Source organism: Panthera pardus, unplaced genomic scaffold (genome assembly GCF_024362965.1).
Source record: "Panthera pardus isolate Hobbes unplaced genomic scaffold, ASM2436296v1 HiC_scaffold_10, whole genome shotgun sequence".
NCBI lineage: Eukaryota > Metazoa > Chordata > Mammalia > Carnivora > Felidae > Panthera > Panthera pardus.
In genome coordinates, this window is record NW_026526655.1 from 6323626 (window position 1) to 6341933 (window position 18308).

General features: G+C 49.7%; 1 protein-coding gene across 1 annotated transcript in view; it reads right to left on the minus strand.

Moving 5' to 3' along the window:
- Window positions 1-8269: 8269 nt before the first annotated feature.
- TRPM8 (transient receptor potential cation channel subfamily M member 8) overlaps window positions 8270-18308 on the minus strand; it is a 58961-nt gene continuing 48922 nt past the window's right edge. The window contains exons 18-19 of the mRNA XM_019445498.2: window positions 14380-14472; window positions 8270-10796 (exon numbers count right to left, since the gene is read on the minus strand). Coding sequence (XP_019301043.2) covers window positions 14422-14472 — 51 coding nt within the window. The 3' untranslated portion in view covers window positions 8270-10796; window positions 14380-14421. The remainder of the gene's footprint in view (window positions 10797-14379; window positions 14473-18308) is intronic.

Consider the following 18308-nt stretch of genomic DNA (forward strand, 5'->3'; position numbering starts at 1 on the left):
AACAGGCCTGGAGGTCAGCTGGTGGATCCGGGCTGGAGTTATTAACCAGAAAGTCAACATCACAGGGATAGTGGCCGAAGCTGTGAGGGTGAACGAGAGGCCCCACAGTGGCACAAAGAGAGAGCCCAGGCCAGAGCCCTCAGAAAGCCAATGTGAATAGACACGTAGGGTGGAATGGGTCCCCAAGGCAACTGGGAAGGTGCCATCAAAGGTACGAGGAAAACCAGGAGACTGTGGCTTCCCGAAAGCGAAGCAAAGTGAAGAGAAGCGAAGAGGAGAAGGAGACGGAAACTATCAACCGTGTCGAATCTGCTGGGTCATGAGGGAGGAGGAGGATTGGAAAACTCCATTAGACGTAAAGACATTGGACTCACTGGTGATCTCAGGAAGGCGTGTTCTGGGCAGGAATGAGGGCTGAAGCAGCCTTGGGGAGGACTCGGCCATGAGCCAGAGGGACAGAAATGGAGGCCGCTAATACAGGGACCTCTGTGAGAATCCAGACGACGAAAAGGGGGGACAGAAAGGCCAATGGAGAGACGGAGGGCAGAGGCTTTGCATTTTGTGGCTAGGAAAGGTTAGAGCAGGTGGAAATCTTCTAGAGGGAACTAGTCACTGGAGACGGGACGAGGTCAAATAAGGGTGGGGAGAGAGTTCACCCGAGGTTCCTGAGACGCGCAGAGCTGAGCAGGTGGCGTCCAATGGGAAAGAGGAAGAACTGAGTTGGAGAAGAGGGGGGCCGGGCCCGGGTGGTGGTGGGGAGGAAGGAGGAAACCCCGGGTCCGGGTGTAGGGCAGTCTCCAAATCTGGAGGAGGGAGGTTGAGTGAGCGCTCACGGGAATGGGGGGGTAGGAGGCCAGGCTATTTGCCAAGAAGGAGATGGCGGAGGCGGGGCCGGAGCTTGGGAGGTTGGCGGAGGCCTGGTGTGGCCACCGGAGCGGGGGGAGGGGGGAAGGGGCAGAGGAAAGCAAGGAGGGTCGGACAGAGTTTATGTGTGCCCGCACACGTGCCCAAGCACACACACTCAGGACACGATCCAGTCTCCACCTGCCTTAAACTGTCTCTCAAATCCAGCCGGCCGGGCCTCCTTCCTCCCGCCCGGTGTCCGTTCCCGAACCGTCCCTCGCCAGGATCAGCTCCTGATGAAACCAAGCAAGAGCGTCTGCCCCTCAGAGGGCTGGGGGAGCCCGCAAGGGGGTGGAAAACTGCAAACACTCACCACTTCACATCCGTCCTCCGTCCCCGCTTCACCTAGAGAAATGAATTCAGAGCAACCCAAATGGCCGAGAAGAGAAAGCCCATCAGTGTTTCGATCAAAGCGGTCTCTGCTTGCTTATCCAGGCAGAGGCCGGCCCCGAGGGTTTCGGGGAGCAGGGGGCTGGGGAATGGCTCAGGTCGAGCTCTCCTTTTTCTACCATCTCAGCCATGGGCTGTCCGCGTTCCCTGAGAAGGCGAAAGAAGGAAGAATGAGTCCAGGCACGTTGGATCCAGGGGCGGGCGGTGGGTGCTGGGTGAGAGCAAATTTATCTTCCCCTTTCAGAGTGTAAAAATGCTTCCCCCAAGTCAGATGTACTTCGAGCCTGAAAATGACTCTTTCTAACAGGGAAACTGTGTCACCTACTCACAGAAGGATCTGAAGAGGAGAGCTGACAAAGAAGGGACTTAAATCCAGGATTGTGGAGCGGGAAAGCAAAGTGCCATCAGGAGTGGGAGGAAATGGTTCTCCTGACCTGGAAACGACCCTCACTTGGAATGAGTCTCCTGCTTCCTGACACGCCAAGGACAGGGGGGCTCAGAGCCTGGGGCTTTGAAGGGCTGGTGGGGTGGCAGGGAGGGAGGTGGGAGGCCTGCAGGGAGCAGACAGCAGCCCCCCAGCGTCCCCAGGGAGGGGGCTGGCAGGGGCACCTGCAGGGGCTGCCGAAGCCCGAGGCAGGAAGCCCGGGGTGTCTTCAGTTCGGGGTCACTGAAGGCCCACGACTCAGAGTGAAGCATCCGCAAACCGCCTAATCCGCCTGAGGGAAACTGACAGCGGGGCTTGAAAGGAAAGCATTTCTGGAATAATCCCAGAGCGCTGCAGTTTCTGATGAGCAGATTCTAGGAAAAGCAGAGAGCCTGGGGGCCGGTGGGGGGCGGGGGGGCTTCATGTTGCGGCGGGAGGTTTCTCCAGGAGCCCTCCCCACCAGCCCGGGAGAGCGGATTCTCTCTCATCTGTCACTCATCTCGGAAAGAATTAACCAGACGACGGGGCCATTTGCCAGCGCTGAGATGGAAAAGGACAGAGGAAGCTTTGGGGGCGGGGCAAGGACAGCAGGGGGTGGCAGGAACCGGGAGGCAGTGCCCAGCCCCTCACAGTGGATCAGGCTGGAGTTGTGAGGGTGCTGGGCTCGCTCGGACACACTGCTTTCTTCCGCATTTACTTCCAAGCAGGACGGCAGAATGGGCCCGTGCAATTTCCCTTTCATCCACGCAAAATTACTGCAAACCCTATTTCCCCCACCTCACAGCTCAAAAAAAAAAAAAGAAAGAAAGAAAAACAAAAAAACCAAAAGGCTACTAAAACTCTTAATTTGGGAGCTCTGTCTGGCACCTGGGTGGCCCCGTCGGGTAAGCGTCCGACTTCGGCTCAGGTCATGATCCCACAGTTCGTGAGTTCGAGCCCCGCGTCGGGCTCTGTGCTGACAGCTCGGAGCCTGGAGCCTGCTTCGGATTCTGTGTCTCCCTCCCTCTCTCTCTGCCCCTCCCCAGCTCACGCTCTGTCTCTCAAAAATAGAAACAATAAATAAATAAATACAAACAAGTCTCTGCGCTCTGGGAAGAGCCACACGCTGGGGTTGAGGTGGGAAGGAGCTGTCAAAGACGCACATCAATGCCACCATCCGTCCACAAGGGTCCCCTGTGACCCTGCAGGGAGCCCCGTCCTCTCTATTTACACAGGTAGAGTTGCCTGGAGGCGTTTGGTTTGTTTGCAGTTTCCTGGCAAAATCTCTCCCAAGGGTGAATTTCACAGGCTAGCCATAGGGTGACACATTGTGCCCAGAACACAGAAGTTAAACCAAGTTAATAAGTGACAGGCAGATACAGTAACTAACGTGGTGGGCGGGGCGGGTGGGTGCTGGGTGAAAGATACAGTAACTAACGTCGTGTGGGTTTGGACTGCCTGCGGGGCACTGGGCTCTGCAAGGTTCAGAATCGGGATTTGAACCCAGACAAGCTGGTTCAAGTTTGTTCTCTTCACCACTGGCCCGTGTGTCTTTCCCCTACCTCAAACACTCTTCCCTGGAGGAACCGTCTTCGAGAGCCCTTAGCTGGTTCCAGAAAATGCTTCCCTGCTCTCTTCCCCAGAGCTCCGTTGGAAGCCCTTTCTTTCTGTATGTTCCCCTGCAGCCCTGTGCTGAAGGGCCCGCCAGAGGGCAAGACTCAGGACTGAAAACTGGTGGATTTGCCTCTTCCTGTAGACGGTGAGGTCTCTGAGGACAGGGTCGGCATTAGATCCACACTGCAAGGCGCCCCATTGACGTGTCTCAGCGCGCGGATTAATGAAACGATGAGAAAGACCAGGTCTTTGTCCCGCGAGAGCCGCGAATCCAGGGGGGAACAGATCGGTGTACGAGGACCCTGACCCCTCACAGACGGGCTGCAAGGGTTGCGGCCAAGTTGAGAAGTCAGGTGCCAAACCCACGTGGGGAAGGGCTGGTGACCTCCGCCCAGGGAAACAAGGAAAGAAGCGATGGTGTTTAATTAGGGCTGAGTAATAGCTGAGCCAGCCGAGAAGGGAGAAGAAACAACGCGAGTGAAGACAGCTCAGGACACGCTGGAGAGCGGCGAAGAGTATTCCGCTTCTGTCATAGCACACCTAACCGAGCTCCTGGGAGAGACCAGCATCGCCTAGCTACGGTGACTAAAACAAACCAGTAGGACAATGTCCCTTCGCTCGGGAACTCCACGCGGAGGGAGCGGGGAGACCACGGTAGGAGCTGATAGCCACAACTTCCCCGGCCAGGATTCTGGACCAGGAATGGATTACCGCTGTGCTGAGTGCTGACCACCGCCCCCCACCCCCACCCCGGTCAGGGCCTCTGGGTAGGGGCCTGGCCAGGGCTTGTGGCCTCCAGAAGCCTTCATCTAGCACGCCGGTGACCCCCAGATATCAGGAAGCTAGGGAGTGGGGGATCCAGGCAGGCTTTCTGGAGGAGGCGATTCTTGAGTTGGGCCCTGACAGTAGAGTAGGAGCTCACCAGGACAACAGGTGGAAGAGACTTTGGACAAAGGAACAGTGGAAAGTGGTGACGATAGATAGAGATGCTGAATCCACGGAGCAGTTACCCAGGGCCAGCTGGACCTGAGATTCCCCCTAAGCTATCTTGTTTAATCCTCTTAACCCTCCGAGGTACGGACGAGGGTGGGTTTGAGGTCCTTTTGCAGATGAGCGGATCAGGGCACAGAGAGTCTGTGTAACCTCTGCAAAGGCACACAGCCAGCCAACCAGCAATGAAGCTGGGATTCACGGCCAGCGCCCTCGTCCCGCAGTTCCGGGCCGGGGGCACCGCACTGCCACCTGTTCAAGAATCCACTGAGGCATGAATCCAAAGAACGGAGGCAGGCCACGGGGAAGGGAGGGCCAGGTAAGTCACGTGGTTTCCCTGTGCCGTGGAGCACTGGGCAGTAAGAGGTAAGAAACGGACTGGGAGGAGGACACAGCATTCGGCCCAGGCCGGGAGGGCCACATGGGCAGCGGCCTGGGGTCTGTGTGAGACGGCTGTTTCTGGAGTTTGGGGACTAGATGGAAAGGTCGGACCAAGTGTCCGTGGACGTGGGTAAGGGCCAGGCTGCTGATGGGGCAAAGCTCCATTTTGGGAGCTGGGCAGGGGTTAACGGAGAGCCATTGAAGACTCAGGAGCAGGGCCCGATAGGCTCCGGGGTGATGTCAGGAAGACAGTCTCAGAGTCGAGAGGGGAGCTGAGACTTTGGCGGAAACATGCCTTGGAAGGATGCTGCTGTAATCCGGCCTTGCGGGAGGCCACGGGGGCTCACGATCTAGATTACCTGTGATGTGCCACGATCGCTTCGCGGTTCATATGTTCCTTTTCTGAAGATGTGCACCGTCGCAGGGAGGAGGGTCCCAAACACAGCGTCCGGCTCCCCCCTAAACGCCCCCCACCGAATGCTCCCTGACGTCTCCCGCCGACCCCACACGCCTGGCTCCCGCCTGTGCACAGCAAGCAGTGCCCATCTGTAGCCACTCAGACTTCACTCTGCACCCCCAGGAGCTCCACCAGGCGTCTGTGCAAACACCAGAGTGGTCTCGTGAGCAGAACTGGGGGGCGGCAGATTTCCTCCATCGATTTCGGAGCAGGTGCTGCTCGGATCCTTCACGGGATCGCTCCCTGCCTAGCGTGCGTCCCACCGCTCCTGCACCCGTCCTCGCACGGGGCAGACTGCATCGTGGTGTTAGTTCCGTTTCTTAAATCCATCCCGTCTCCTCTGGGAGATGGTAAGACGGTGGAGGGCAGGGGCCTCCCATCGCTGTCGTCTACTCTGAACCAGTCTTATTACCCAGGAAGGGCTCACAGCGGACAGTTAATGGAAACGCATTGTACGTGTAAGGGAGCGAGGGCGGCTTCTCCTGGTCAAACAAGAGTCCCGTAGCGGGAAGAGACTGATTTTTGCAAACTGATGCGATAAAACGTGTTGATCAGAGCAGAGCGCACGTTTCTGAACAGCTATTCTGAATTCTGAACACAAGGCTGAACAGGATCGAGCTGGGGGGGGCTTTGGGGCACTCTGGTCTGATCGATGAATGGGGCAGGCCACCGAAGGTTGATTTTCCCCCAGAGATTTCCATCTTCAGGAGAATAAAGGCCCAGGTGGGAAGGGAAGGAGGCCGCTGGAGCGTTTGTCTCTGAATCAGCTCCAGCTCAGCCGAGGGCCGGACTTTGGAGCGTTTTATTTTTGAGACACAGGCTGCGGGCAGAGGCTGTCTCCATGGCAACCAACAGCTCAGTCCCTACTTGACCCAGAAGAAGCTGAGAGGGGTAGGGGGACACACACTCCCTCAATTCTCCCTGGAAAAATGTGCTGGCTTTGGAGCAAGAGGATCCTGCCTTCATCCAGGAAAGCATGTCCCAGGCGGGGCTGAGGCTCCATTATCACGTGGGGTTGTGGACGATGGACATCCATTTGGCCCCCAAGATAAACCTTGAGAACCTGTTGTGAGCCCACAGGGGATGTCCCTAACCTCAGAAATAACTAGGCATGTCTGAGGGGTGGTGATATATGGGGGACTTCTTAGAGAAGTCAGCTCAGTAGAACGAAATCCCTGTAGAAACAAATCTGCCTAAACTAAGGGATTTGAGGGGCGCCTGGGTGGCTCAGTCGGTTAAGCTGCTGACTTCGGCTCAGGTCATGATCTCACAGTTCGTGGGTTTGAGCCCCACGTCGGTCTCTGTGCTCTCTCAGAGCCTGGAGCCTGCTCGGATTCTGTCTCTCCCTCTCTCTCTGCCCCTCCCCTGCTCATGCTCTGTCTGCCTCTCTCTCTCTCTCTCTCTCAAAAATAAACATTAAAATTTTTTTTAAATAATAAAAAAATAAACTAAGGGATTTGAAGCCTTCTCCAATGCAACTGACCTGTGTCCAGACCACCCACGTGGCCAGAGATTCAGACACCGTCAAGCCCCCAAGATGGACATCCCAGTGACCGAAGGGAAGAAACCACCACCACGGACCCATAATCTCAAACCCTATGACTTGAATGCATCACACTCACTGGCATCTAGAGCTCTTTGTACTCCAGAGGCTCTGGATAGAGGGTTATCTCGTGCCCAGCTCCCCTTTTACCTTGGCTCTGACATGGAAAGGTTGTTCATTCTTTTTTTAAACTTCTTAAACCAAGGCTAGGGCTGGAGACATAATTGGTTTTCGAGAAGCGTCAGTACAAAGCTTGTCCTTCGGTGGAAGAAGCCATCTTGTACTGTTTCGTTTACAGTTAACCTACATAATCCTAGCAGTGATATATGGGGACCTCATTACCCATTTTTGTCTTATTTACCGTAGGCAAGAACTTCCCCCACTAGGTAAGCGACGTTTGTGTTGTTCCAGAACTGGGGCTTCTCCGTTTCCTTACCTCTATCAACAGGAGCACGGACAAGGCATGGAGTAGAGGTGTTCACGGACCAGTTTAGACTCCGGCTGACTTGACCAGGATCTTCTGCGTGCTCCAGCCCTGCCGGTTGGGGGACCTGAGATCCGTTTGAGACCTGGGTACAGTCAACAGCCAGACTTGGCAGGGACCCCTCTTCCTGTGCTGAATCTGGAGTGTCCTTGCATTTTGGGAGGCCTAACGGGTCACTTCACCCCGCAGCCCCTTCCTACTGGAGCACCTCTTCGGCCCCTGCTATCGGAGGGATGTTTCCATTTAGGCGTCACAGAACAGACATTTGTCTTGAATATCCTTTTTTTGCCCTCTTAAAGCGAGAATAATTTAACTCCAGTTCGGCTGAAAACTTCCCAGGGGAGAAAATTCGGTCTACTGGTTTGGTATAGATAAATGGACATGAAACTTTTTAAAAGTAAAGACCATTGTCGAGTTTCATGTGAAGCTAGTGTCACCCTATTTTGACTTTCTTGTTCAGGCCAGGCGTAAAACTTTTTTTCCCAGGAGGTGGAAGGATTTTAAAATTTCCTATACGAAATCATCACCCCACACGCAAAGGGCCGTGTGTTTTTATAAATACAGTAAAACCTTGGATGGCGAGTAGCTTGTTCTGTGACTGTTCCACAAGACGAGCAAACATTTCTAATAAATCTTAACCTGATAAACAAGTGAATGGTCTTCGATGCGAGTAGTATGGGACACCGAATGTCACATGATCACAACTGAGCCAATGGTTCTTGAAATTCGCTTTGATATACAAGCGATTTGGATGACGAGCATGTTTCCAGAATGAACTATGCTTGCAAACCAAGCTTTTACTGCCTATAACTCAGTAAGGAAAGAACTAGAAAAGCCACCGTTTTATTTCTCTTCTCACCATGTGCATGTTTGGTCATTGTCTTACGCACTGTCTCAAATTCCCCTGGTTTTTTGTTTTGTTTTGTTCTGCATAGTGTTGTGTCTACCTAAGGAGCTGAGCTGACCTTTCCACAGAGAGGCCCTGGAGTCTAAAATGATCAGGATCATTCACTTATTTGTGTCTTGTTACACTCGTGTCTCTTCTTTGTGTCGACAATAAAAATCCTTACTGCTTTCTCAAAAAAAAAAAAAAACACACACAACTAAGTAATTTCATTTTATTCTCACCGTCGATAAAATGACCAGAGCAACACATGACAGTTCTTCCTGGTTATTTAATTCATTTACACGCTCATTTAAACCAAGTTGCCCATTACCAGCAGTGGGGCACAGGACAGCAGCTCAGATTAGATGCACGTTCCGTACCTGTGCTATTTCCTACACCTTAACGTGTTAGAGCTACACCTAACGTAACGACTTTGAATATGCAAAACTCACGTAGAGTGGCCGTGCAAAACCAGCTAACAGACAAGCCGAGCTGAAAACACTCAGCCAGTCCTTCTCTAACACCAGTGGATTTTGAGTATCTGTCCAGGTTCTCTGTCACGAGCGCCAATCAGAGACGTTCTTGTGCTGCTGATACTGATGGGCATGTAGACGTCTCTCTCAAACTAATAAAAACATGGGCAACGGACATAGGAATCTGTGGCCAAATGCATTTTAGCGGGTCCACCGATAGTTATGCTAAATTTGGTCTTATGAGAGGTTTGCAGTGTGATTTCCTGATTTTATTCAAATTACTACTCGAATGAGGGTAAGAGGCCAAGACTGTTTCTCCCCGCACAGTGGTATATATCCAATGTGCCACACACTTTATTTTTTCCCGCCAGCACAGAGAGGACATAAATCTCTTCTTGGTGGCTTCAGAAAAGGCAGATATTCCAGTTGCCGTAGTGAAACAAAAGTAACGTTCTCCCACAAACAGAGAAATTTTTGAAAATTCCACTCATTGGCAGTTTTTGCCACATAAATTTCCCATCTACTTTTAGCATCCAAAACCATGAACCCATCAACCCTTTTGAAGGGGATTCCCCTTTAAGCCATCAATAAAGTTTAAGTAAAAAATAAGAGTGTATAATAAATAAAAATAAAAAATAATATAGTCATTCCCATATATTCGTTCCTTGCCAGCATTCTGAATGTTGTGAGTAATCATTTTAACTAACGCCCAGACAAAATGATAAAACACTTTTGGGGGGGGGGGGGTTCGTGCTTTTGTAGTTTTTCTAATTAGATGATCTTTTAATAGTTTCCTTCTACGATTTCCTTCTGCAGCCATTGAGTTTATAGTGTATTCAAAGCGGAGAAAACTAATTCTGGACATTTCAAGTGCCTTATGTTCTTTGAGCACATCTTTTGGGCAAAGACACCACCTCTTGCAGAGAAAGCTGGAACGAGAAGTGTCTGATAAGATCATCTCCCCAATTCTATACCGATAACTCTACTACCTGCGATATTCATAGAAGGATGTCGGTTTCTGCCTAAACCAAGGGTTAAATATAATATCTTATGTTAAAGAGTTCTAAGTTCATGTATCTTGCAACTTAGACGAATGTTAATAACTCCTATTTGCTATACAATTATGAAAAAAGCCTCGTAAATGGTTTGATCATAAATACACGCTCCTGGGGATCCAGCCACGGGAAAATTTCCCAAGTGCAGGAAAAGATTCATACGCCAAGATGCTTGTCCCACTGACCAGTTGGAAACAGCCTTCAACGACCAGCATTACGGAAATCACTGGAGGTTGTATATTATGCCATTATTCACATAATGTGTTAGAAGACCAGGAACATAACAAAACATCCTTGATAAAATACTCAGTGAAACAGCTTATACAAAATCGTATATGTAGTATGATGACATCATGTGCAATTTTAAAAGATAGATAAAACATGCATAGAGGAAAACAGATTTGGAAACGCCTCCTAAAATGTTAGCAGTGATTATCTTGAATCACTAACAGGAGTATTTATAGTCTCTCTACTTGTCTATGTAGTCTGAATTTTCTACAACATCCATGAATTATCTTTACCGGGAAAAGAAGAAAGAGGAGAAAGGAGCCTCCACTGAAAACAAAATCAGGGGTACCTCTTAAGGTCCCATTTTTGGGTGATTATTCACACCGTTAAGAATGGGGGGCTCCTGGTGAGGGTAAGAGGGTAAGACGTTGCTACATCACCTCCGCTGAGAGATAAAAAGCATAATGAGAAGTGAGAACGGTCTTTCCTGAGCAGAGCGGGCCCCTCTTGTCCTGGCAGGTTTTAGAATCTGCCCTGACTGGGGAGACTTTTTAACGACATGCCGACTAATTAGTCACATATTCCCAAAAGGAAAATAGCCGGGGATCAGTTGAGTTTAACAAACCAACCGTCCAGGAGGGAACGCACGACCGGGTTCTTCTTCCTGGGAGAGACTTTCTGCAACGCGCAGGGGTCAGAAGTAGGGAAATCGAAGGAAGATGGGGGGTTCAGGATCATACACTGATCACACAGCAAGTCCGCGGGACCGAGACTCAGGAAGTAACCGGGCAGCCTTGAGGGGAAGCTCTTCCTTAGTGCCCATCTTCCTGTGTAAGACCAACCACACGTCCATTTCTCAGATTTGAGCACACTGGGGTGATTAAAGCCATTTACTCGGTACCCCAGGCCTGAACAGTTCTTACTGAGTCCTCAGTAACAAAACTGTTCATCAGCACTTGAATTTTTCCCACGTAGATTACTGAGATCACCTGTGAAACAGAGAAAGAGCACCGTTTTAGGAATGGATTTCCCACTTCCGTTCTCAGGAGACGATTTGCTTCTAAATTCACTGGTAACGTACTGGTCATGGGTCCAAATACACTTCCAAACATGGATTTTCTTTTGGTACTGAATTGGCTACCAGACCACTTTCTTTTTTTTCTCTTAAAGGTGTGAGTTCTGACCAGTTTGCCATGAGGACACAATGACCACAGGTGAGTGACAGAGGTTCAGCTCAGCCCAGGTTAAGACCCAGAATGGTTCTGAGTGCTTTATTCACTGGGTGGTTTTCCACTAATAAAAGGATGAATTGAAGGAGCATCTAGGTGGCTCAAGTCGGTTGAGCGTCTGACTCTTGATTTGGGCTCAGGTCGGGATCCCAGAGTCACAGGATTGAGCCCCGCGTCGAGTTCCACACTGGGCGTGAAGCCTGCTTAAGATTCTCTCACTCTGGGGCCCTGAGTGGCTCGGTCGGTTAAGCATCCGACTTCGGCTCAGGTCACAGTCTTGCATTAGGTAAGTTCGAGCCCCCGCGTTGGGCTCTGTGCTGACACCATGGAGCCTGCTTCGGATTCTGTGTCTCCTTCTCTCTCTTCCCCTCCCCTGCTCACACTCTGTCTCTCTCTCAAAAGTAAACATTAAAAATATATATATATATATTCTCTAAAAGATTTCTCTATTCTCGCTAATAAATAAATAATTTTTAAAAATAAAAGGGTGAGTGGAAAATAAAGTTAAAAACTGCAGCAACTTATTGAAATAAAGTTTTGTCATGATATCCAAGGGAACGTCACATTCTTTCACTGACCTAGAATTTCAGTGTAGCAAGGGCAAGGATCAATGGATTATTGTGTAGGGATCAAACCATTTCCGGTGACTGCCTTTCCCAAACCTCAACCCTCGGGTCCTCAGGTCCACTCTAAGTGTAAAGGTCTGAGAAAACGAATGGCTTTGCGCTGTCCCCAGTTCTTAATTCCTTCCAACCTTAGTGTGCGAGAAAGGAAAATAGCTGTACAACCATCTGTTGATTTTATTCCAAGTTACTGGATCAACTTGGGGATGGAGAGCCTAGACGGGCCAGTTGGTGAAGACCTGCCCCTACCAAAGCCAGTTCACTCCCACCTGCAGCTGCATTTTCTTTCCTTTTCCTTCCCCCCAAAAAGATTACCGCCATCCCTCCAGAGAGAGAAGTATAGAGAGACACTACAAGAATAATGCTTTAGGGGCGCCTAGGTGGCTCAGTCGATTGAGCGTCTGACTTCGGCTCAGGTCATAATCTCACAGCTCGTGAGTTCGAGCCCCGCGTCGGGCTCTGTGCTGACAGCTCAGAGCCCGGAGCCTGCTTCTGCTTCTGTGTCTCCCTCTCTCTCTGCCCCTAACCCACTCACATTCTGTCTCTGTCTCTCTCAAAAATAAATAAACATTAAAAAAAATTAAAAGAAAAAAGAATAATGCTTTAGCAGCATGTAGATGGTTGCCTATAAAATTACATTTTCAGTGAACTTCAAAAGGATGTGCCAGATAGACAACAGAAAAGAAAAGAAAAAAGAAAAGAAACGAAAGAAAAGAAAACGGGTCTTATATTGAAAAGAAAAAAAATATACAAAAAAATTGGGCACGCCAAATTCATTGTTTCTAAAGATACCAGTGGTGATGAATTTATAGGATTTCTGTTTTCTCATATACTCCTCTTCTTAGCTTCTTTCTTTCTTCTTTTAATGTTTATTTATTTTGAGAGAGAGAGGGAGAGAGAATGAGCAGGGGAGGACAGAGACAGAGAGGTAGAGAGAGAAGCAGGCTTTATGCTGTTAAGGCTCTATGCCTTTCCGATTGAATACGACACACAGCCGTCTTGCTCTAACAAAGTCCTCCATATACGATCCATAATTGTCAGAACCCAAGGGAAAGTATGGAGTGACCAGAAATATTGAAAGGAGCCTAACGCAACACAATTTCCCCTGTAACACGATCAATCCGCAATGAGAAATTCTACAGTGTAAGTGTTTAATGCACAGCCTGTAATCAGTGTCTGAGCCTCAGCACAGATCCTGACACAGGACGTCTCTGAGAAGTTCATGGGCACTCAGTAAACAGTAAGGGAAGGGAGGGAAAAGGAAGGAAGGAGGGAAGGAAGGAAGGAAGGAAGGAAGGAAGGAAGGAAGGGAGGAAGGGAGGAAGGAAAGAGGGAGAGGGAGTCAGGAAACCTTAACTGCGTTTCCATTCCTTGCAATTCACTTTCTCAACAAATTCTAGTCAAATGGAATCCCCACTGCTGTTTTTTCCTATATCTACACGTTAACATTTTAACACTTAGGTTCAGAAGGTGGACAGGTCATGGAAACACAATATTAAAGCAAACGGTAAGATCACGGAGCAAAGCCTTGGGTTCAACTGCCAGTTCCCTGAATCACATTTTTACCGTGCAACTGAGCTATGGCTGAAAAGCCTTGAATGGCTCACTAAAACATTTGTTGGTAGGAAAAACATGACCAACATACATTTGTCTATCCCACAGCAATAAACATGTATAGTGTATAGTGTATCATGAGAATAAGGTACACGTTTTAGGCACTGATCCATAAAAATATCCATAAAAGAGAATTAAGTAGCAAGGAAAAATGCCACGTCTTGGACAGTGGGACCTTGATTCGATGAATGCCAAAAGAGCTACATGGTTTGTAAGTAACTTTCCAAGATTCAAAAGGACATTTGCACCCTATTGCTGCCAGTGCTAACCTCTGTGGCAGAGCATCGCTGATGGAAAAGTAATGTGAATCCAAGCTTCTGCTTCTTCCTTCCTATATCCCTACGTTGTTTGAATTTTGGTAACAGTGCATCATTTTCAAATCTGATGACACAGGAAAATAAAAGAACCGAAAAAAATATCATGATTTTATTTTATTTATTTATTTCTTAAGTATAATTTATTGTCAAATTGGCTAACATACGGTGTGTAAAGTGTGTTCTTGGCTTCCGGAGTAGATTCCCATGATTCATCACTTCTATACAACACCCAGGGCTCATCCCAACAAGTGCTCTCCTCAGTGCCCATCCCCCGTTTCCCCCTCTCCCCCACCCCACCCCCATCCACCCTCAGTCTGTTCTGTGTATTTAAGAATCTCATGGTTTGGGGGCGCCTGGGTGGCTCAGTCGGTGAAGCGTCCGACTCCGGCTCAGCTCATGATCTCACGGTTCGTGGGATCGAGCCCCACGTCGGACTCTGTGATGACAGCTCGGAGCCTGGAGCCTGCCTCGGATTCTGTCTCTCTCTCTCTCTCTCCCCCTCCCCTGCTCACGCTCTGTCTCTGTCTCTCAAAAATAAATAAATGTAAAAAAAAAAAAAAAAAAAAAGAATCTCATGGTTTGCCTCCTTCTCGGTCTGAAACTATTTTCCCCCTTCCCTTTCCCCATGGTCTTCTGTTAAGTTTCTCAAATTCCACATATGAGCAAAAACATATGATATCTGTCTTTTCTGACTTATTTCACTTAGCATAAAAAAAAATCACGATTTTAAATTAGCCTTAAAATATGTAAATTTTCAGAACAAAAATATAACCCATTAAAATGACTTACCTTGCTGTAATTAGATTTTTCTCCATTAGAGTCCATGAAGTTCTATTTGATTTTATTAGCAATCTCTTTCAGAAGACCCTTGAGATCATTAATCTTGAAAGGGGAGGAAAAAAAAAAGTCAAGCTGGTCTTAAGATGAATTTTCCAACTTTCAATTTTAAATTATGACTTTTCCATGAAACAGATGTATATACCAAATAGAAAGTATGGCACATCTTAGAACAGAGCGAGTAGCGTGTGATATGGACCCTGTCCACTGCTTACTTTCCAAAATCGTGTCACTAGCCAATACTCGTTAGCACGATTAGTGGGAGCTTTTCTCAAAGGTAAGTCAAAAATGGTTCCCACGTCGAAATGATAGGTTTTAACAACACAGGGAAACGATGTGTAGAGATAATAATGTCATGTGCGATGAACACTAATAAAATTATAAGATACTAACAAAGTTTCACTCTGACAGAAGCATAATACTAATAAAAATGATGTGATATAATACTAACGAATCAAGTTTTTGCAAATAAAGTGTCCACTCCCACCAAAAAAGCATAAATTGTAAAACAATTTAAGTAAAAGGCAAAATAAAATTACTTTCAATACATGCATCTTTCGCAAACTTACTGCACCAGACGAAGGAAGCTTGTTCTTTTTTCAAAATATTTTTTAAAATGTTTATTTATTTTTGAGAGAGAGACAGAGAACGAGCAGGGGAGGGGCAGAGAGAAAGGGAGACACGGAATCTGAAACAGGCTCCAGGGGCCGAGCTGTCAGCACAGAGCCCGACGCGGGGCTCGAACTCCTGAACTGTGAGATCATGACCTGAGCCGAAGTCGGAGGCTTACCCGATTGAGCCACCCGGGCTCCCCGAACGAAGCTTGTTCTAAATTACATGCCACATCAGTGCACTCGATAAAAGCTTGCATACTGGGGGATAGTGGAAGGGCTTTAATAAGCTGTTCGAAGCGGATGCCAGATTCCCAGAGCTGGCTCAAGGAATAAGGGATGATCCCCAAAGTTCTCCGTGGTTGGAAAGGAGAAGATTCTTTTGTTGCTCAGAAGAGGAGGGCACAGGATCCAAGAGGGAAGAGAAAGGGGAGGGGAGAGGGGAGCAGGAAGAGAAGGGCGGAGAGAGGTAGTGGAATCCTGTGCAGTTTGAGGGCTCCCTGGGACCCACCCAAATTCTCCCCAAACCTACAAAACTCATGGTGTCGGTGGGCTTCTGGTAGGAGCCGGCAAAGGGGCTGAGCTCCCCGGCCAGGGGCGTGAAGTGGACGGACCCTCAAGCTCTTCTCTGAGGCCTGCACCAGGGGGCGGACGGCCTTCAGCTATGCTTTCAGTTCCAAGAGACTTCCTCAGCCCCCACCTCGCACAACCCCGCGGCTCAGGCCCACCGTCCCCACCGACAGTGTCACCGCCAGGCCCTCGGTCGTCAGGAGACCTCGGTCCCCAAGCAGCCTGGCCCGCGGGAGACAGGTCAGCCTGTCCGGTCCCCTGGCTCTCCCGATGACCTCTGACCCAGGCCTGGTGGTGACCAGGAGACCCGAGGCTCTGCCCCTGCCCCTCTCTCCCTCCAAAGCCACCCCAGGGGAAGCCACGAGGGAAACAACACGACAACCAAAAACAGCCTGCCTTCTCCACACACACAACACCCAGACAAGGCCCAGCCGCCTCTATTCCCAAACCAGACTGTCCAAGCTGCTCTTTGTGGCCACCCCGAGGGCTCAGATTGGTCTTTGAAAGCGTCCGCCAGGTACGTCCTTCTCACGCTGAGGCTTCCCCTGCCCAGGAAGAAAATCCAACTGGAAAGAGGCAGGTTCCCACACAGGGCGGCCCGGCCACCCCCCCGCTTCCTCCCACTCAGAGCCGTGCCTCGTTAGCTGCCCGGAACCCTCCGTGCTTCTCTGAACTTGGGACCTTCACAGCTGCTGACCCTGCCCCCCGCTGACGCAGACACGGGCGGCCTGTGGGATGCATGCCAGATACTGCATGAAAATCATTGTCGCCATCGCATCCCGCACACCTCGGCTCCTACGACCAGCCCGCCCCACAAAGGATCCAGTCGTGACATTTGGGGGCCACATCTGCTTTGATGGCACTTAGCCCCAAGCCTGGCACGTAGCAGGGGCTCCTTCAATATTATGTGCTGTGTGACCTAGGCACAGAAGCAGCAGACGACATATTTAAATATAAAAATACATGAGGTAGAAAAGTGAATATATCATTTACGGATATGTATACTATTTATTACACATTATATGTCTAATATAAATCCTCAATCTTAGAATACTATCCCCTGCTGCTCCTTTCATGTATTGTCTTAAAATTCCCTAAATTGTCTGTGGTCTTTAAAAAATATCCAGCAGGGCACCTGGGTGGCTCAGTTGGTTAAGCATCCGACTCTCGGTTTCGGCTCAGGTCACGATCTCGTGGTTCGTGAGTCCGAGCCCAGCGTCGGGCTCCATGCTAACAGTGTGGAAGCTGCTGGGGATTCTCTCGCTCTCCTTCTCTCTCCGCCCCTCCCCTGCTGACCATGTCTCTCTCTCAAAATAAACCTTAAAAAAATGTCCAGCACTTTTCTCTTCCCTCCCCATTGATTATAATCCTGGTACACATCTTCGCACGATCATCCACGCACAGCCCTCAAGTCCAAGAAAACAGGAGTCTTCCCAGCCCCTCCATTAACAAAAACAACACAACTTCAGAAGGAGAGCAGCTGTAACAAAATATACCATCGTGTGATAGCGTGTCCCCAAAGATGGAGGCCACCACCAGTTCCTTTTGGCCCCCACGCAAGTGCCACTCTCACCTCAAGAGGTGGGTCACGGAATCTGGGCCAGCCTTGACCGCTTTGATCAATAGACAATGGTGGAAATGACATCATGCCAGGTGGAGGCCTAGCCTTCCAGGGCACTGCCAGTCTTTGCTTCCTCGCTCTTGGAAGCCAGCAACTGTGGACGAAGGGGGACAGCCCCAAGACCACCATGCGGCGACAAGCCCAAGCCACAGGGATCAGACGTCACACGTGGGAGAGAAGCCACGTGGAGGAGCATAGGGGTGCCAAATCCTGGCCTTGCCACCCACTGAATCCAGCCCGATAAATCCAGCCGAGCCCACAGGAAGCGGAACCGCCCGGCTGATGAGCTCCCAGACTCTTGACCCACAAAAAAACAAGAGCCAAACAAAATGGCTGCTGGGAGCCACTGAAGGGTGGGGGGGTGTTTGTTACACAGCAGTAGGTAACTAAAGCAAATTGTGATGGAAGCATTTGATTGTCGGCACAAAACAGACCATCATCCGGAGTAGTCGACTCCAATGTTCACAGCTGGCAGTTCCAGAGAAAGGGAAGACGAAGATTCCGAAGGAAGACAAGAGCTACTCTGGGGGACCAGACACAGACACACCGTCCAGACAGGACCTGTCAGGCAGGTGACCTGCCTCGCATCAGGGGCGCCCGGGTGGCCCAGTCAGTTAAGCACCTGGCTCTTGATTTCGGCTCAGGTCATGATCCCACGGTTCGTGAGATTGAGCCCCGTGCTGGGTTCTGCACTGACAGCGTGGAGCCTGCTTGGGATTCTCTCTCTCCCTCTCTCTCTATCCCTTCCCTGCTCAGGTGCTCTCTGTCTCTCTCTCTTTTTCTCTCAAATTTAATAAACTTTAAAAAAAAAGAATTCTGGTGGTAAATAACACATAAATAACCCCCAAAATTTGAATTGGATAACTTCTCATGTAAGAGCTCTACGACGGGGTAGCTTTCGGTCATTTCTTCACTCAATAAACATTCATTGAGACCCTAGCGGTCCAGGCAGGGTGCTGGAGAGTCTGCCTTACTCGATGGGGTACCGTCTAGCCACCACACGGCATGGCCCTGGGGCAGAATGTGATTGCCGTCATCCAGGATGCCGTTCTCAAAATACCGTGATAAAACACCACGTA